Raw genomic sequence first — 18,741 nt, forward strand, 5'->3', positions numbered from 1 at the left:
ATTAGAAAGGGGAACACGGAACATGGGGTAAAAAGGGTAAGTTAAGGAAGCCGAAGCCGAAGCCTTGCTGCAGGATCCTGGTAAGACGACGTTTCTGTGTGTCTCACCATGCATCTTGAAGACTCTTAGTCTCTTTCTGTTCGTATATCTCAACATATAAAAGCGGTGTGAGTCGACTATTGTTTCCCCAACAGATCCGGCCCCGGAAACACCGTCAGTGAGATCTTCCCAAGTCTCAGCCACTGAAGTATCCTACACACTCCGCTCCCAAATTGGCGAAGCCTGCCTCAGGCCAATAAAGGTCCTCTCGATGATAGCAAGCTGACCAAGAAGACTACCATCCAGTCACAGTCCCTTTCATGCACGTGGTTCCATCATTGCTGACGACCTTGATCTCGGCCTTCGTCTGGTTCACTGCATCCTGATCCATCATCACTCGATATAGCTCTCGTGCATACACCGGGCTTGTGGCTCGATACTCGATCTCTTTAGGGTAATACACTCCATCTTGAGACGATTTTCCTGCTTGTTTGGTGTTGTCCCTCCAGAAGTCAAGCATGGCAATGAGATTTAAGGGTCCGTGAACAACCACATTTCTATGTCCTTCCACCTCGGTCGCCCATGGCTTGTCGTAGTGGATCCGATGAGCATTGAAGGTCAAGGCGGACATCCGAAATAGTGTCGCCTCGCTGCGATTGTACTCTTGGACAAGTTTGCCCTTAGCAGCCTCATCGAGCTGTGCCTGTGACAATTCAGCCGGTTTTGGCACTATCGGCGCGGGCTTTGATGGATCCAATGCTGTGCGGAAGACCCAGTTACGCCGGTCCAGCACGCAAAGCTCATCTTTGCTGTTTCGGAATTCCTTCTCCACTCTCACCACCAGCATGTCTTCACCCGTTTTGCCAATGACTTTGGGTTCGCAGCTCAAGACTTTGGTGACTTCTGTGACAGTATCTCCTACCCTCAACAGTGATTGAGTAGTCGCACTCGGGTCAGCTCCAGGCCAGTGAGACGATCCACCAGCCCACATCCGTCTGGTAAATGGCTCATCCGGATTGAAAGAAGCATCGGTTCCATCCAGTCCCAGAGTCCCAGGTAGCTGGGCAGGGGTAAGATAGGCAAGATGATAGTATGGTGGAAGAGGAGTGCCAGCGACAGGCTCAGATTCTTCCAGGATTTCTGTCGATGAAGACACCGAGCTGGGCCATAGATGTGCCCGATTTAGTGTCAGCGAAAAGAGTCGTAGCTGGTTTGCATCTAGTAGCTGCTTTCGTACAAAGGTCTGACCCTTGGAAAATTTGCTTAGGAAAGCCTCTGCTATTACTTTTGGATCGGCAGATCTCGAAGCTCGAGCCGAAGAGGAAAAACTGCGATGGTTGCTGATTCGGAAATCGGTGATGATAGTTAAACGTGTGCAGCGCGGACAGAAGCGAATAGGCGTTGCCATGATCGCTCTCAGCCGATCGAGGCTCTGTCAGGTACCGTCCCAGGATCAGTGATGTTGCTGTTGAAGCCGCCGTTTGCAGTAGCCCAGTAGATCACGGCACGCTATCCGGATAGGTGCAAGTGTCGACACAGCAGAAAGAGTCGAAAGATATGCAAATGTATTCAAGTATGTACTCGTACCTTGGAGAAAGATATATGTGACGGCCAATGAAGCCGACGAACCGACTCCCCGCATTTCGTTCGTAAAGCTTCTCCGAGATCGGTCATCTCCAGGCACTCGACCCCGATATGGCCCGGTGCGAAATGAGATGATTCCAGATGAGAAGCGCTTCGTGACATGATAGCGTAGGTGCAAAGCATCATTAGTATTAGTTCGTGCCTCTTGACCTAAGGCGTAATCGTCTATGTACTCCATATAATGCAATGCGTGAACGAACCATGCATACACCTCCCTCTTGAGCGATTGTTCTTACCTCTTTTCAACAAGCAATACGTGCATGGCCCCGTATGCGATAATGATAAACGCTCCAGCAAACACTCCAAGCCCAATAACATCGCCCCACAAAGCCAAGTTGTCGAAGCCAAATGCACTGAGAATGCTTGCTCCAGGCACTTCAATGTCAAGCCCATATCGGTGGTCCTTCAATCGTAACTTGGCAACCTCGTTGACAATCAATGCTTCGTAGCCGTAATGGAATATGGACAACTGCATCAAGAGTTAGTAACGTGGAAGAAAACAAGGCTTGTGTTCTTACCCTCTGTAACCATTGTATCGCCGTCTGAGTAGAGTCATGGTTGAGATTGAGCAATAGACCGGCGAACAGCAGACTGAAAAGCATGACCAAGCTACCAATGAGATTGGCCACCGCTCCATCCTTGAAGATGATTCCAATGGTCAAACAAATCGCAGCGGCAGCCAGGTTGAAGAGGACCAAAATCAGGATGAATGTGAAGAAGGTGCCCCATTTAGGCAATAGACCCGACATTGGGTAGATGATGATGCCCATGATGATAGGAGGTATCAGCCTTAGAGGGACAATGTCGAAAATGACTTTCGAAAGGAAATACGTGATGGGTGAATAGTACCCGTTCGCTCTTTCTCGAACGAAGATCAACCGTTCGGAGCTGAACACGTTCAGGCTGGTAAGTGTGCTAAAGCCGAAGAGGGCAAGAAGGAAGAAGAATAGACCCAGTCGGTTCTGGAATCCCCCAATGTCGTCTGTGATGCCATAGAACAGCCAACCAGAAAGCACCGCCAGAAGAATGGCAACAGCATAATGGGTCAACATCAAAATAGGATTGCGGTAAAGATTTCGCCACGTGCGTCTTGACAAGATGAGGAATTGTCGAGGCAGGCTGACGCGACGGAAGCCCTTGATAGATCCCATGACAGCTTCGTTCTCGCCATTTTCTGCAGTGTGGCCATTGGCCGAAGAGGCTGCCTGGATCGAGGTGAAAATCTCGTCGTGAGTGGTCTCCGCTATGTCAGAGTCCTTGAAGTTCGATACAAGTATGTCGAGGTCGGTATTAGCATCCGGCGGTAAATCGTCCAAATCGTCCAAAACTTGTGGTGGGTTGGATCCATCACGCCTTGACAGTGGCAACCAGCTTCGCATGCTGCCCGTTGCTTTGCTAACAATGGTATCCTCATCGTCGGTTTTCGGCGTAGGCGGCGTATCCTGGCCCGTGTTCTTGCGCGTGAACAATTGGCGATCTTGTTTCTGCTTCAAGGAAACGCGCCTTTTCGGCTTGATGCGTGTAGGAGCTTCGTGCGGGCTGTCCATACTGACGTTCGAAACGCTGGCTATTGACTTCACAGCTCTGGTGCTGCTATCGCCGTCCCGTTCAGGGAAATCCTTGGGAGCGTCCTCGAATATCGGGGAGCGTGGAAGACTTGCATGCATGGTCAGATCCACAAGATAATCCGCAATGTTGAAGCCTGGTGGGCAAGTATAGCCGATGTGATCGAAATACGCCTGACAACTCGAAAATGGCCCTGAGTAGACGGTTCTGCCCTTTGCAAGGAGAATGAGCTGGTCAAACAGGGCAACAATGTTCGACCGAGGCTGATGAATCGTGAAGATGACAGTCCTATTGTATGTCTTGGCCAGAGTCACCAGACACTCCACCACATTGAACGCGTTGAAAGCATCTAGACCACTCGTGGGTTCGTCCAGGAACAGAATACTGGGGCTGGTGACAAGCTCACAAGCTATGCCAACTCGTCGTTTCTCACCGCCTGAAATCCCTCGCCCGTTGCCCTCTTCTGAACCGATCAACTGGTCCTTGATGTGGTAGATGCCGAGCTGTTGCATCACCTCAATAACTCGCTGCTCTTTCACAGCTAAACCCATATCGGCTGGCAACCTCAACAGCGCGCTGGTCTGAATCGTCTCGTGTACTGTCAGTGTCGGCAGTAAAGAATCTTCTTGGTCGACGTAGCCAATAACATTGCGATATTCAGTGTCGAGAATTTTCTCACCGTTGACGTACATGTTGCCCAGGACAATTCCTCGCTTGTTTTTGCGTGCCAGAATGTCCAAGAATGTGGACTTGCCTGCCCCAGAAGCGCCCATGATTGCTGTTACTTGCCCAGGGTGAGCAATTCCTGATATGCCGGAAATGATTTCTTTGCCCTTGAGATTGTAAGACAGATTCTCAAATTGCAATGGCATGGGAGTATGGTTGATCATTGCCCTTGCCGCATCTTCGTCTGATCCATCACCTAAACGGATGGCGCCCCATCGCCGATATGCCGCTCTATGCGATAGATACCATGATATCAGGATCACCGCGACAACAAAAAGAGCACAGCCGGCAATGACTCCAGCAATGAGCGGCGTGTTGATTTCCTTGACCGGTCGCGAGTATCCCGGCACATCTGTTTCGTACAGACACTCTCCACCTCGACAGTTGAGAGAGATATACTCGTCGCCGAAGATCATGGATATCAGGTTGTTCATAGCGGGTTCCTCAAACCTGCTCCCGTCCTTCGAGCTTCCGCCGTATGTGCGCTGCGTGTAAAAAGACGCTGGCCCTTTGATCTCCTGTTCAAGAAACTCGTCAATGTTGACTGAGCCATCCTCTCCACATAGGAATCGATCCGCAATACATGAGCATTTGACGGTCTCACATGTATATTTGGTGCTGTTGCGGACGTTGGTGTCGTGCGCTTCCGAGGTGCAGTTGTCCAGAGCGCAGTAGAAAGACTCTTTCTGATCGACCCAGAACTGGAAGTTACAGGTTGCTTGATCCGCATTACATGAGAAGGTGACTTGCGGTATCCTGGGTTCGATCTGATCCAGGATGGCTTTATTGGTGACATTACACATCTGAAAGTTTTCATGCACAACAATTCCCTGCTTGTAGCATGTGCCACCTTGGCCCAAAGGCATTAGGGCGTTGCAAGCATTATCGGAAGTGCAGACGTTGCAATTGACGCCCTCCCATCCCTCTTTGCAGTCGCACGTATCCCCTTTGCGCGGTGATCTGTTCTTGCCGTCCGCCAGTGATCCACACAATGGCTCTGCGCAATCGTCTCCTCCAAACCCTGGCGGACAGACACATTTGCCATTGGTGTTGCTGCAGTTCGCATACTGCATACATTTGAACTCATCGTAGTGGCAATCGAAACAGCGTGGACATGGCGGGCAGCCATCTGCCAGCTGGTAAAACGGTTCTTGTATCAGGGCTGGCGAGGTATCATTGTCATAAGCTGCCGCCAACAGGGCGTAGCCGACGAGTAGGACGGCCGGGGCAAGGCCATGGAGCCGCATGAGGAAGATCTTTTGGTGACTTCGCACGTGCAGGGCGTCGATTAGTTGTGGCCGGTGCCTGTCATTCGAGAGCTTGCCAGCAAGCTGTGAAACGCAGGTAACAGAAGGCAGAGGTACTGGCGGTCTGGAGCGTCGTCCAGGTTACCTAACGATGCCAGAAACAACCCGCGACCCAGAACGCGGAGAGTGCAATGCAGAGATAAGTATCACACCAGAAGCAAATGGGCAAATGATTGCGATATACCGGAGTACAGGCGGCAGTTAAAATGATACGAAGCATGCGCAGGCGAATGAACGCAAGCGGGGGAGATGGTCTGCTGCCGCCGAAACTGGATCTGGAAATCGAGCTTCCAATTCGTCGCAGCCAAACTCTGCGGTCGTCATCTGAACGAATCTCGAAGAACACGAGATACGAGCATCGACCAACCACTGAAGGCCTGTGCCTGGCTGATCATCAGACCAATGTCTCCGCACAACCGAGGCGTTTGACGATGAATCTTCAGTGTCTTTAGTGTGTGTCCGTATCACATTGTCTTGCATTTCGCTCACCTCAGTGTAGAGTGGTCGAAGCAGGCAAGTATGGCTACGAAATATCCTCCATTGGAATCGATTGAGGTACAGTGAATTGTGCAGCACGACCCAAACCCATATACGCTCACAAACTGACCATTCCAGTGGGCGGAAAAGCACCAGCCTTCAGCGAAACATGACCTATGCTCATCAGGCGTCTTTTCCATATCTGTGTCCGGCTTGGTCGATATATCCGAGGGCAGGAAGGAATCTGAGGAACGTTTAGCATTGAATACACTCGGTCTCGAGCAAAATGAAGCCCCCTCAAACAACCTCGAGTTGCGGAGAAATCTGGCGAATCTCTACTCGGCTCGCTCTGCAGGAGTTTCGCAGGAGAATATACTGATCACCAACGGGGCTGGCGCCTCGAACTATGCGGTATTTTCAGCCCTTCTGGCTCCTGGAGACCACGTCATCTGCCAGCATCCGGTCGACGAACTACTCTACAAAATCCCGAAGTCCTCAGGAGCAGACGTAACGCTATGGACAACTGAGCTGGCAAAAAAGTGGCAGATCGATCTCGAGGAGCTTAAGCAGATGATCAAAGACAACACAAAGATGATTGTTATCCAAAGTCCCTGCGATCCGACAGGCGCAATCGTGTCGAAACCAACGCTCGAAGCCCTGGTCGAGATTGCGGAAGAGAAAGGAATCATGGTCCTGGCGGACGAGAGCTATAGGCCCCTGTTTCATTCAATATCGCCATCCAGTGCCGACTTCCCGCCTTCGACAATCAATATGGGATACAGGCGGGTAATTGTAACTGGAACCACGAGCAAAGCATACAGCTTGGCCGGCATCAAAGCAGGATGGGTTGCCTCAAAAGACCTAGATATCTTGGATGCTTGCGCAAGGAGCATAGTCTATGCTTCGCTCGCAGCGTCCAAAGTTGACGAAGCTGTGGCGGCAGAAGCCACAAGCGACAGATGCATTCATGCGTTGTTAGGGAGGAATATTACCTTATGTCGAACGAACCTGGATCTTCTTCAAGGATTCATCGAGGAACACAGTTGGGCCTGTTCGTGGGTGAGGCCTCTTGCTGGCACGACAGCGATGCTCAAATTTCACAAGATGGGTAAGCCTGTTGATGATGAAGCATTCTGCTTGGCCCTTTTAGAACACACAGGCCTGCTCGTCTGTCCAGCGAGCAAGTGCTTCGGTGACAGCCAGAAGTTTCGGGGGTATATCCGGGTAGCGTTTGGCGGATCGGAGGCTGAAATGAAAGCTGCTCTCGCGGCCTGGACATCGTTCATGGAAGAGAAGTACGAGGGCATTCCGACCGTATCAGCCAGATGAAGTGGCCGATGCCAGACAGAAACACTGTCTCATGTTCATCGACACATGGCTGTCAGACACAGCAAAGTAAAATTGTATGATATCCTTCCAAACTTTGGGGTCAGAGATGCCTTCATCGCGTCCGTAAATGTAACAAGATGGGTTGTGCCGAACGCCTATATCATAGTCTCAAGCCCGTCAATCAACAGGCCACTTGAGCTCCGAAGAGAGAGCTTGCTGATTTCAGGGCAGAGACAAATCATAGGATACACACTAGGCTTTCATCATCTGGGAGACAGTCAGTACAATTCTGCGCGATCGTTTGAAGGACAACGCTCACATTTTCAAAACTTGGAAGGATGAAGAAAAAGAAAACTAAGTTGAGGAACCGCAGCGAGGAATTTGTAGTGCGGAGAGCGGGCGACCCGTCGGCACTTTGTGAGCGCAAACGCCGACGCGACAGGCTGCGCTCCTCAAAAAAGTTGACCTGGTACTATGTACAATGCGGGCAACGTCTCTGGCACAACTTCTCACAATCAGCGTCCTTGGCCTTCTCAAAGCAGGACATGCTTCTCTCCCGGTCGGCACGGTCTCGTCGACTGCGGGAAAGCTACATTGAAATCTCTAGATACGTGCGTGGCCATGTTCAACCACAGCACTTGCAGTCAGGACGGGTTCCCAGTCAATCCTGTCTCCGCATCCGACATTCGAGCACCACTGCTGGGCAGCGTACTGGGGAGAAGTCTCCTCAGGGTCAGAGAACGACAGGGCAGACTACCGATACATCGCAGGATACTGGTCTGACGCAGGGGCAACTTGAATGCCTGAGACACTTTGAGCGCAGTTCTCTCTCTGCCACTGATGCCACCACATGGGATAACCTGTCGAAGATCGAACCCAGCCGGTCCTCGAACGATGCGCAACAGGCGAGCCGTATCAAGATACGAGGCTACATCACTTCACAAAGGGCTGCTGGGAAGTTCGAGTTCCTGCAGCTGGTGGATCCCCGACTCGAGCTCGCAATCCAGGTTATTTCTTCAAAACAGAAGCCTGAGTCTCGAGAACAACCCGACAATACGAAAGACGTCAGAGGTCACACTCCTGTTGAGATAATCGGCTCCATCGTGCCTCGGGCTGCACCTCCGAAGAAGAACACCCAAGCACAAAGTAAGGGTGCTGCAACTCAGAAGGAACCGGAGCAGCAGGAACAGAACAACACAATTGCAAAGCTCGATCCTTTCGTCGGGCAGATCAATCTGATCACACATCTCGAACTACAAGCCGACTCTATCAAGCCTCTCAACACCTTTCCCGTTGACCTTGTTGCTAAGTGTGACACTGTTTTCCCCCCAGAGCTGCGCAATCTTCAGTTCAGGACCGACCATGACCTTCGCCGACGAATACGTCTACGGAGCAAAGTTGCTACAAAGATAAGAGACGGTATGCTGAGCAAGGGGTTTGATGAGATTGAAACACCTCTTTTATTCAAATCCACGCCAGAAGGAGCACGAGAATTCATTGTCCCAACTAGGAAGAAAGGATTAGGATACGCGCTTCCACAAAGTCCTCAGCAATACAAACAGCTTCTTATGGCTTCCGGAGTGCCTCGTTATTTCCAGTTCGCCAAATGCTTTCGCGATGAAGACTTGCGGGCAGATAGGCAGCCTGAGTTCACTCAGCTTGATCTCGAAATGTCGTTTGCTGGAGCCGAGCAGGTCATGGCGGTGGTTGAAGAGATTGTACGCGAGTTCGTCTGGTCAAACGTACCAAACATCCAACCCCTGACTGGAGCCGACACGTATGTACCGAGTGCGACAGGCGCAAAGAACGCAGAGTCAAAGACCCTGAATTTTCCGCGCCTATCATACGATACAGTCATGGCCCGATATGGCTCGGATAAGCCAGACACTCGCCTGGGCTCTCAGATCCAACGCATTGATGACTGGCTGCCAGACAGTACAAAGCGAATGTTGACCTCATTGGAGGACCCTATCGTTGAGCTCTTCAAGGTCGACATGCAGGGGACTGACCCCAGCGCCAGCACCGAATTTGTAAGGACGTTCCTCGACGCTCCAACCTCGGGGATATATACAAACAACCCCCATGGCATGCCGGGCGTTTCGATTTACGATCCTCGCAGACCTCTACGAGGTCTCGCTACTTTCGGTCATGAGGCAGCATTCAAGGTCGAAGAGGACTTTGAGCCCGAGCCCGGAGATATCATAATCATGCAGACTCGGCCCAACGCACCGTTCACAGGCGGATCTACCATTCTGGGCAATCTACGTCGGGATCTATTGCAAAGTGCCGTATCTCAAGGCTTAATGCCTGCACCGTCCGGCTTTTCAGCACTCTGGGTCATTGATTTTCCCCTCTTCTCGCCTACAGAAGAATCTGAGCCAGGTCAAGGTGGATCGGCAGGAATTTGTTCGACGCATCATCCCTTCACGGCTCCAAAGCAAGGGCAGGATCTGTCAATGCTGATCAACAAGCCGCTCGGTGTTATCGGCGACCACTACGACCTAGTAATCAACGGAGTTGAAGTGGGTGGTGGCTCTCGCCGTATCCATCATGCTGAGATGCAAGAGCTGATTCTCAGAGACGTCCTGCGATTGTCACACGAACGTGTCGAGGACTTTCGACATTTGCTCAACGCTCTCAAAAGTGGGTGTCCACCGCATGCAGGGTTCGCTCTCGGATTCGATCGTTTGATGGCGATGTTGACCGACCGTGCAAGCGTACGGGATGTCATTGCCTTTCCAAAATATGCCGATGGCGAGGATAAGCTGGTCAAATCACCATCGAAACTGACGGCCGAGCAGCTGGCGACATACCACCTCACGGTTACAGACGAGGTGGTTGCTGAACTTCCTCCTCCAGTGTCATTGAAGGCATAGTCAAAGATTCCCCATGAGCATGTGTAAGAATGTAGAACAATCTATCAATCTCAATCTCATGCAACGCACAGTCTGTCGTCCACGTTCCGCTGAAGTAGCCCCGAGGCTGAACCCCCTGAAGCCATCACGTGCAACATTCCTGCCAAGACGAATCGACCCCTTTTTCTGGTCAGTGATGCGGGGTGTCCTGCGGCCAGCCTGGCCCTAACGACACGCGCTTTTTGTGTACTTGTATCAAGCATTCCTTGAAGCAAGCATTGGGTCAACCACAATTCCAACACTTCCCTCGCCTTTACTTCCGAAGCATCGGTTCAAGCAAGATGGACAAAGTTCAAGAGCTGGTTCTGAACCCGCTCAAACCATACCTCGCGCCCATTACCTCCAACCTCCCAGGACCCATCAATGACTTCGCCGTCGGCCTATTAGGCGATCCCTGCCACAGCGCGCTCCTTCTCGACCTGGACGTCGTCTCGCACCCGGAATGCGTATCTCTCGCGATCTCCAAAGCTTTGGGCGTCGCCATCATCGGCGCGTCTGCTATCGTCAAAGTCCCCCAGATCATCAAGCTAGTGCAGTCCAAATCGGCCGAGGGCCTGTCCTTTACTAGCTATCTATTGGAAACAGCAAGCTTCGTCATCACATTGGCGTATAACGTCCGCAACGGCTTCCCGTTCAGCACATACGGCGAGACCAGTCTGATCGCGATCCAAGATGTGGTCATTAGCGTCTTGATCCTGGTGTACTCGGGCAAGACGGCGCAGGCGGGTGCGTTTGTCGCTGCAGTGGGAAGCGTGGTGTACGCCCTGATCGTCTCGGACACGCTGGTCAGCACTCAACAAATGACGAGCCTGCAAGCCTTTGCTGGAGCGTTGGGTATCTCTAGCAAATTGCCGCAGATTCTTACCATCTGGCGTACGGGTGGGACGGGACAGTTGTCTGCGTTTGCCGTGTTCAATTACTTGTTTGGCAGCTTGAGTCGGATTTTCACTACGCTGCAGGAGGTGGATGATAAGCTTATTCTGTATGGATTTGTGGCTGGATTTGTCTTGAACGCTGTGCTCGCGGCGCAGGTGCTTTACTACTGGAACAGTCCGACGACCGCTGGTCACGGAAAGGAAGTTGACACGAAGCCGGGTCTTCAGGGTGTTGGTCAGAAGGGCAACGCTGCATATGCTACTGATGAGGCTCTCAAGAAGGGTGCACATGCGGTCACTAGCGGTGCTAGACCAAGCAGCAGCAGTGGCAGACGACGAGGTTGATCACTCCCACAAGGGTATCAATGGAGTTAGATAAGTTGTAAAAATATCTTCTGTTTCTGTTTTCGTCATGCGTTGGCTGCTTGCCGTGCCTGTTTGCCTAATCTCGAGAACATTTGCTGTTGTTCTCCAAAGCACCGTCAAACACCAGGAGGCGCCCAATTTCGCCAATACTCATTTTCCCGGAACAAGCCGTCATCACCAGGACGTTTTTGCAGAATACGAGCAGTCAAGACGATCACTTACTATCTTTTGAAAACAATCACAAGAATTGCCGGGCCCGGGAATGAGCGCTCAGCAAGCGAAGGGGTTAGTGAGATGTCAACAGATCGGATAATCGCTAGACGACTGCCACATATAACAAAACGCGTGTGCGTCCTGCTCCATGGAATAAGGGAGATGGACACATGCTCTTTTCAGTCGTCTCCTTATCTCTCAGTCGTTTCCCAGCACCTCAGCAACAGGAAATGACCCTGTGCGTCCGTCGATAAAAAGGAATGAGCTCCAGCGTTGAGGTCCAGACACGCTTGGCTCTTCGATGTTCGTGCTCGACGTCCCGGAGCTACGCCTGTCAAAGCGAGGTTCCACGTACAAACCACAGGAAACTTGTACAAGCGTCGGGGCAAGACGCACGCACAGACGGTGGTGGTGGCAACGAACATAGAAAGGTTGAGGAACTTGAGGTCGACTCCGTGAAACTCTCATCTCAGAGTCATTGAGCCGTGGCCGTCGTGACTTCGTGTAGAGTATGCAAAACTTACCTCTGGCATGAGTGATAGATGGTCAATGAGCAAGTAGACAGAGGCAGACATCGTCGTCAGTTCTCCCACATTGAGTAGGATTATGTCATGCATGACGATTCGGATGAATGCCCTGACCTCGTTGACAGGTGCTGTGGGAAATTCCCAGCGGAAGCGAGGATGCTTGACGGTCGAGATGAGGTTGGGATCGGACGTATAGCAACTCACCCCAAAACCGAAAATCACCACTCCGACAAGCTGTCAAAGGGTTGAGATCAACCAGACCTATTCCTAAAAGGTGACAAAGAATGCACTTCTACACTTGTGGTAAGCGGCAACTTATATTGAGGTCGAATAGTCGTCGGGTCCATACTCAGTACTAAGTACGTACACTTGTCTGTGTGTGCCCGTTTTGAGAGAGTGACAGAGCCAATACGGATGGAAAGGGACCTGAATCGTCTCGAAGCAAGCTCGATCACAGCAACTTCTCCGCGATAACGAGTGGTTGCCCTCGAATCGAAGAGGTTAGTGTCGGGTTTGAAGGGCTGTCGATTCCTCTTATTTCAAAACTCAGGGACTTTAAGCTTCTGCGGAAGCCAGCCGTGTCCCTGAGGTGCAGCTCAATCATTGGGTGAGTGGAAGTGCAGAATGAGCACAGAGCATATCAAATTCCGAAGACGGAGCTGTCAACGACCACGTTGATCGTTTCAGCTTTCTGTGGCCGTTTTCAGACTTTCAAATGTTCTCATCTGGCACAAGTCGAAGGTACTGCGGTGACGACAAAACCAGGGGCAACGGCCCTACGGGTAGCATATCGGGGATGATAAAATTGCCGCCGTCGAACCCCTGCTTCCTCTCTGCTTGAGCCTTGTTGGATCTGGTCCGGGGTGGACTCGCTTAGAAACGAAGCTACGGTAAGCCCATCTTCCACACGCGTTCCAGCTGCAATCACTTTCTGGCAAATTTGTTTGTCGCGTGTCATGAGATTTTGCGCGTCTGTTGTGCTATGACCTTATCTCCGTCCAATGCTCCATGCTCGGGAGAGATTTTGTCATAAGACTCCATCGAAGGGCACGCAGATCTAGGACAGTAGCGTTTGATTTCTGTTTTGGCCGAAGTTGCTACAGTACGTACTGTACAAGTACCGACATGGCCTAAAACATAGTCAGGGATCCGTAGGACGGTAGGATTCGAGCCAGCCGGAGAGGGGCACGCGGCAACAGAGAGCCAGTAACAGGCTCGAGCTCCAGTCAAGTTGTTCTGGGCATTTCGTGCACGACGATCAGATATACGTACAACTCGACTTCGGTACGACTGGGTTAATTTGATAGAGCAGATCGCTAATGATACAGACGATGAGAGGCTTAGCAGTCAGGACGGCATCCTCGCCATTACTGCAATTTAGCAATACCTGGCTCCGAGTCTTTTTAAGTCACTGATCAGTAACCATATGACGTCGTTTGCTGGGAACTGCCATGTTTAAACCTCAAGCCCCCATTTTCGGTTGTCTCAACCTCATCTCCGTCGCCGCGTTTCGTGAACACGCATTTTTTCTTCGTCTACGAGACGTGTATTGGACCTGGTCGCGTGCGCGGATCTGGGGCTCATGGCATAATCGTTACGAGATCAGCATCATGATGAGACTCTTATTGATTCATAAGTATCATTGAGTATGGGGAGTATGTGAAAAAAAAAGTCCGAAAACCCGCAAACGTGCAGAGCCCGCCGCCATGCCGAGCATCATCCGCTGGTGATGTCAAGCATTGGTCCATTTAATGGTCACGAAGAGTAACGGTCGAAGATGCTGCATGCATGTCAAGTTACACGGACATGTAGCCGCCGGTGGTTACCTGAGCCACTGCAGGACTGGATGCACTGTTAGTCGACTGGAGCATGACTGGAGCAACACGTATAATCGTGTAGTCAACGGCAGCAGGCTCTACTGCGTTAGTCGATGCAGAAATTGGGCCAGCTCGTCGGTATCATCAACGGGCCATGATTGCTTGATATACATAGTATCGATCAATGCTGACGAGGATTGCCCTTGAGTACAAAACCTAGTATCAGACTATGAGTTTGGGCTGTTCCGAGGAAAGAGATGAGGAATCCCAAAGTAGCAAGGACGGCTTGTAAGTTGACAGAAGTGATGTGCCACTTGCAGAACGCCACGGTAAGCTTTCGGACCTGGCCACAGAGTTCACCTGGAGGGTTGGGGACCATGATTCTAGGACGCACGATCGAGTAATCCGGTACATCAGGATTTGTTCATGGTATGTCGGTAGAGCAAGATTAAACAACGGGGTACATAGTAGATCGCTGGATCTCATAAAAAAAAGCAGCGATATCAGCAGGGGTTTTGGCGTGGGCCGGGGTCAATCCCTGTCGCGTAAGGGCAAGTTGCACGATCCCTGGGGTCCTTGGACTTTTCCCGAAGAGAACTGCAACACAGTAGAGAGGGGATGGAGGTACGAACAAAGTCCTGTAACCTGCACTGCTTCATTAAGTGTTTGCTTCTGATACAGCAACTCTGCAGTTCGGAAAGGCCTCAAGAATGAAGTCTGCTCGCAAAGGGGGCTTTTAGCATTTGGTAGTTCGCTGACGCCGTAGAGATCTCACGTCAAATCCGCAGGGGAATCTTCAATGATGTTTCTAAGCTCGCAATGACATTCGTTCAAGGCGTCTGGCCCATCTTTGCCCCAAGCAACTGGCCACAGAATGGGCTTGCATTAGGCCGGGTAAAAACCAGGAACTCTGTCCACCAAGCGGGCCAATGGACGCGACTTGACGCGGTTTTGTTCGAGCCACCAGCCGCGCGACCAGTGCTGATGTGCTGTACAAGCAGCCGATCAGACGAATAATTACCTGACCAAACTGTACTCGTACGGGTAAGCACGAACATCCAAGTATCATACTCGAGGCCTTGTGGTCGATTCAGCTGTGCAATAATGATATAGATAAGGTCGAACAGATGAGATGCATAAGAGTTTGACAAGAAATTATGAAAGCTTTGACAGAAGTTGTGGACGTCGAGCAGTAAGTCCATGATTGAAACAGGTGGTCGGCAGTCACAGGAGCTTGCTGGTAGTGGTTGTCGTCTGGGCATCAGACACTCTAGGCTCTGGAGGCGTGCCTGAAGAACAACCGTGCGGGAGAACAGCGCGCTGTTGCAATAAGGGCCAATGCCCGAAGAGACAGGCGGCAAGCAAATGAGCATCTGCCACAACCGCGGTCACAAATGGGGGGAGACCCCTATGCGGCCTGGCCCAGAACTTCAACTTGTAAGTGGTCAAGCAGATTGGGGCTGTATGATACGGCTTCGTTCACGCCTGGCTGAGCTGTCTTTTCTGTCATTTTGCCTTTGGGCTGGAGCTTGCTTGCACCTGGGCGTCTGGTAGCTTTGCGCTGCACGTCGTCGTCGTCGCCCGTGAATCTTGGATCCCTGTCATCCTTGCAAGCTTGTGAGCTCGTTGTTACCACCCAATCACCGCCAACGAGACCGCTCCTCCTGTCACCCTCTTGCACACGCTCCACTCTCCACTCGTCTTGCTGCACTTCATCTCGACAGTGTCCATCCATCTCCTGCTCCTCCTTCTCCCTCTCTCCACCACCGTTCTTTCACCAGGGATCTCATGAGGCTTTGACCTCGTCTCTTATACCTCTCCCTTCCTCCCTCTCTGTCGTTGGACGAAAAGATACTTCACGATCTGATCTCGAGTATCTCGAATGTTCACGACTCCTTTCTCATACCCTCCCAGCTCTCACCTTTACCTCCTGAACCTTGCCCGAGGTCTTCACCATCAAGCCTGCTTGCAGTCCATTTGCTTTCGTTTGATCGAACGTTCTGGATAGCGTCATTCTCAGGTTTCTTGGAAGCAAGCTGCAAGGACGTCTGTTGGGTCTTTGGAAAGAAAGGTGAGCTACCTTCTTGCATTGGTGGTCGAGTACAAGGATGGTGCACATGCAAGAGAAATATCGTTCTTCCGGAGAAGCCAGAACATTCTGCCTCAACCAACGTGACTCTCACCCTCATCCTCATCGATACAACGGCCGAGATCTCGAGCTGAAGCCTTGGGATCGACCCCAATCCTGCCTCAGCTGGCCGCCCTCAACCGTCTCGATACTGTCAACCATGCCGGTAGCCCTTCGATGTCGTTGCCCAAAGTGGATGCAGGATGGGCAGGGTCAAGAGATGGCACGCTAAGAGGGGGTTCGGGAAAGAGATCGGGGGACCCTGTCATGATCGAAAGGGATGGTGAAGCTCGAGGAGGCCATGCAAGAGGAAGAATATCAGCTCGACGGTATGACGATGACACAACCTCTCCAATAAAGAAGGAGGTAGGAGGAAGGGCAAACCCCTCGACGACGCTGCAAGGAATGGAATCCAGGTTATGCCAGAGCTTGGAGGTCAACTACATCCACGGGTCCCGGATACGTCGCCCTCACTTGTCCTGGCCCCGGCTTGGCCTATCTGGATTCCTTTGAACTGATGCTCATCTTCATACTCACATTGGAGAGGACGCTTTACTGACTGACTGCAAAACAGATCAACCGCCCTTCTGTCTAGCTCTAGCCTCAATCTTACCAGGGCAAGCTCAACAAGTCTAGAATAGTCAAGGTGCTTTTGAATCAAGGTCAGAGCTCCAAGCTATCTCTTCTTGACAATAGAACTGACCTCAATTAGATTCAGAACGCCAAAGCTGGTATCCTTTCTGGGGTCTTTCAAACCCACATTCCTCACAGGGGCTCCAAGCTCTACCGAGACGGAGGCGTTCATTCGACCTTCGCAGCCATCTACGCACGAGCAACCAATCTGCCTTCCCATTCCAGTCCTCGACCAAATGAAGCATTCGTGCTGACCCCTGGAAACACGATTGCTCAACCGCGTGCCATCTCCCTCCCTTCGGGTACGTTATGTCACCTCATTGCTCCCTGATTGGGTTGGCTGACCTTCCTGCGCACGATCCAGGTACTTCCCAGTCTAGAAGAACATCATACTTGGTTCCTGGCCACCTCCAGTCTCGTGCAACATTTGATTGCATCCGATCGTTCACTCCTTTTTGACATTTACAATTTACATACGACTGTCATTCACTTTTATCCGTCGTCTCAACTTCGCCCTGCTGGTAACAGAGAGTCCCTTCAACCTTCTTTCACACGACCTTCATCGATACCTGAACTCCATTTGACCAGTCCTCAACCATGGCTTACAACAGAATCTCCTCATTCGGCTCCAATGATAGTGGGTACGACAGCGGCATCATCGAGATCTTCGACGAGCCTACTCAACAGCTCATGAAGACCTCAGACCACACCAAGGAAGTTGCAAGGCATCGACAGCACCTCATCGCTTCAGAACTCTCCAGAAGAGATGCCGAAGAATACCAACAAGACATGCTCGAGCATATGTTGAAGATGGACCTTGAGACCATGCCCGATGTTGATGCAATTGACATCCAAACAGAAATTGCATGGTACATGAGACCGTACCTCCTTGACTTCCTCGTGGAAGCCCACTCGGCTTTTCAACTTATACCTGAAACACTATTCCTCACCATCAACCTCCTCGATCGATACTGCTCCAAGAGAGTCGTGTACAAGCGACACTACCAACTCGTTGGTTGTGCAGCACTGCTCATCGCTGCCAAATACGGAGACAAGAAAGAGAAGGTCCCCACAATTAAAGAACTGAAGTCCATGTGCTGTTCCCTCTACGATGATGATATGTTCCTGCAGATGGAATGGCACGTGCTGTCGACCCTAGGCTGGGCTATCGGCCATCCTACTGTGGACTCCTTCATGCGTCTGGCTATCAAGGACAATGTCTACGACTCCGAGGCTGAGAGCATGACCTTGTACATTTTAGAAATTGCTCTCTACCACAGAGACTTCGTGGCAAAGCGATCTTCGACTCTCGCCCTTTCGGCGCTCGCGCTTGCCAGACATATCTTGGGACGACCTCAGGCCCGTGCCAATGAGTTTGCTGCACAATTTTGCAGCACTACCGTGATGGAACTACTACAGCAGATCCATGAGCCGTCTCTCATTATGTCGCGCAAATACGCCTCGGTCCGCTTCAATGGTGTATCTCGGATCCTGACAAACTTCCTCGCTCAAAAGGCCGCCATCGCTGCCCGGACCAGCACGCCATTAACTCCAACCTACGAGCTCACTCCACCATCAGTAACTGTGAAGCCAGCGGGTTCCGAATACTTCCAGAGCTATGCCACTCCTCAGAAGCCTCAGTTCCCATCCATGGTTCAACACGGTCTTTATACTCCTCCCATCACTCCAGAAGGCGACATGTTTGGCGTAACCCAGAAGACCTTTGGTGCTGCGCCCAACCACTTCGCTCCTCCCACGCCTAGCCCCGGTGCAGTCGCTGGTCAGCAATACATGACTCAATATTCTCACTCTCACGAATGGGCTAGTGAGACCTACTAAGTCCTATCATCTGAGAATTAGTCATAGCCAACTAGAATGACCATTATGCCACCACCATCATGTTCTGTCAACACTAGAGTGTTCTATTTGTGCACCACCATCTGTGAGAATTTGTTGTTTCAAGCGTTCATCGGACAGTATGCTAGGCATGAAAGAGTACGGATATCTGCAAAGGCTCTTTAATTCGGAGCGTTCGAGGAAGAATCACAAAAGTCGGAACTGCCGGATCTTGTCACACACTCACTGACTCACTATTTTCGAGTCTGACTAGAAGGCCAAAAGGAGGTTATGTTTCGGGTTGGGGTTTTCTGGGTAGGGGTACAAGATGTATCCTACCCAG

General features: G+C 51.3%; 6 protein-coding genes across 6 annotated transcripts; 4 read left to right on the forward strand and 2 right to left on the reverse strand.

Moving 5' to 3' along the window:
- Nucleotides 1–21: 21 nt before the first annotated feature.
- Nucleotides 22–1,619, reverse strand: EDD37DRAFT_638218 (uncharacterized protein). The gene has a single exon (XM_062817088.1). The coding sequence runs from the start codon at nucleotides 1,445–1,447 to the stop codon at nucleotides 335–337; it is 1,113 nt and encodes a 370-aa protein (XP_062667369.1). The 5' UTR covers nucleotides 1,448–1,619; the 3' UTR covers nucleotides 22–334.
- A 170-nt stretch (nucleotides 1,620–1,789) lies between these two features.
- On the reverse strand, nucleotides 1,790–5,501 carry EDD37DRAFT_638219 (ATP-binding cassette, subfamily G, member 2). The gene is made up of 2 exons (XM_062817089.1): nucleotides 2,202–5,501; nucleotides 1,790–2,152 (listed from the first exon to the last, which is right to left on the reverse strand). Exons 1-2 carry the CDS (start codon nucleotides 5,220–5,222, stop codon nucleotides 1,916–1,918), a joined length of 3,258 nt encoding a protein of 1,085 aa, XP_062667370.1. The 5' UTR covers nucleotides 5,223–5,501; the 3' UTR covers nucleotides 1,790–1,915.
- On the forward strand, nucleotides 5,502–7,355 carry EDD37DRAFT_638222 (aminotransferase). The gene is made up of 2 exons (XM_062817090.1): nucleotides 5,502–5,835; nucleotides 5,896–7,355. Exons 1-2 carry the CDS (start codon nucleotides 5,802–5,804, stop codon nucleotides 7,086–7,088), a joined length of 1,227 nt encoding a protein of 408 aa, XP_062667371.1. The 5' UTR covers nucleotides 5,502–5,801; the 3' UTR covers nucleotides 7,089–7,355.
- A 183-nt stretch (nucleotides 7,356–7,538) lies between these two features.
- On the forward strand, nucleotides 7,539–10,144 carry EDD37DRAFT_638224 (aspartyl-tRNA synthetase). Its single transcript, XM_062817091.1, has one exon. The coding sequence runs from the start codon at nucleotides 7,634–7,636 to the stop codon at nucleotides 9,962–9,964; it is 2,331 nt and encodes a 776-aa protein (XP_062667372.1). The 5' UTR covers nucleotides 7,539–7,633; the 3' UTR covers nucleotides 9,965–10,144.
- Nucleotides 10,145–10,170: 26 nt separating this feature from the next.
- EDD37DRAFT_638225 (mannose-P-dolichol utilization defect 1) lies at nucleotides 10,171–11,497 on the forward strand. The gene has a single exon (XM_062817092.1). The coding sequence runs from the start codon at nucleotides 10,285–10,287 to the stop codon at nucleotides 11,221–11,223; it is 939 nt and encodes a 312-aa protein (XP_062667373.1). The 5' UTR covers nucleotides 10,171–10,284; the 3' UTR covers nucleotides 11,224–11,497.
- Nucleotides 11,498–16,905: 5,408 nt separating this feature from the next.
- Nucleotides 16,906–18,545, forward strand: EDD37DRAFT_119257 (G1/S-specific cyclin CLN3). The gene has a single exon (XM_062809306.1). It carries the CDS (start codon nucleotides 17,160–17,162, stop codon nucleotides 18,399–18,401), a length of 1,242 nt encoding a protein of 413 aa, XP_062667374.1. The 5' UTR covers nucleotides 16,906–17,159; the 3' UTR covers nucleotides 18,402–18,545.
- Nucleotides 18,546–18,741: the final 196 nt, after the last annotated feature.

The sequence above is a fragment of the Exophiala viscosa genome, assembly GCF_022695815.1.
Source record: "Exophiala viscosa unplaced genomic scaffold EDD37scaffold_10, whole genome shotgun sequence".
Lineage (NCBI taxonomy): Eukaryota > Fungi > Ascomycota > Eurotiomycetes > Chaetothyriales > Herpotrichiellaceae > Exophiala > Exophiala viscosa.

Excerpts from the sequence above, each read along its gene's own strand:
- EDD37DRAFT_638225 (XM_062817092.1), top strand. The coding sequence starts at position 10,285 with ATGGACAAAGTTCAAGAGCTGGTTCTGAACCCGCTCAAACCATACCTC.
- EDD37DRAFT_638222 (XM_062817090.1), top strand. The coding sequence starts at position 5,802 with ATGGCTACGAAATATCCTCCATTGGAATCGATTG. Across the intron at positions 5,836-5,895 it reads TCCTCCATTGGAATCGATTG|AGTGGGCGGAAAAGCACCAG; the intron begins AGGTACAGTGAA and ends ACTGACCATTCC.
- EDD37DRAFT_638224 (XM_062817091.1), top strand. The coding sequence starts at position 7,634 with ATGCTTCTCTCCCGGTCGGCACGGTCTCGTCGACTGCGGGAAAGCTAC.
- EDD37DRAFT_638219 (XM_062817089.1), bottom strand. The coding sequence starts at position 5,222 with ATGCGGCTCCATGGCCTTGCCCCGGCCGTCCTACTCGTCGGCTACGCC. Across the intron at positions 2,153-2,201 it reads CGATACAATGGTTACAGAGG|TTGTCCATATTCCATTACGG; the intron begins GTAAGAACACAA and ends CTCTTGATGCAG.
- EDD37DRAFT_638218 (XM_062817088.1), bottom strand. The coding sequence starts at position 1,447 with ATGGCAACGCCTATTCGCTTCTGTCCGCGCTGCACACGTTTAACTATC.
- EDD37DRAFT_119257 (XM_062809306.1), top strand. The coding sequence starts at position 17,160 with ATGGCTTACAACAGAATCTCCTCATTCGGCTCCAATGATAGTGGGTAC.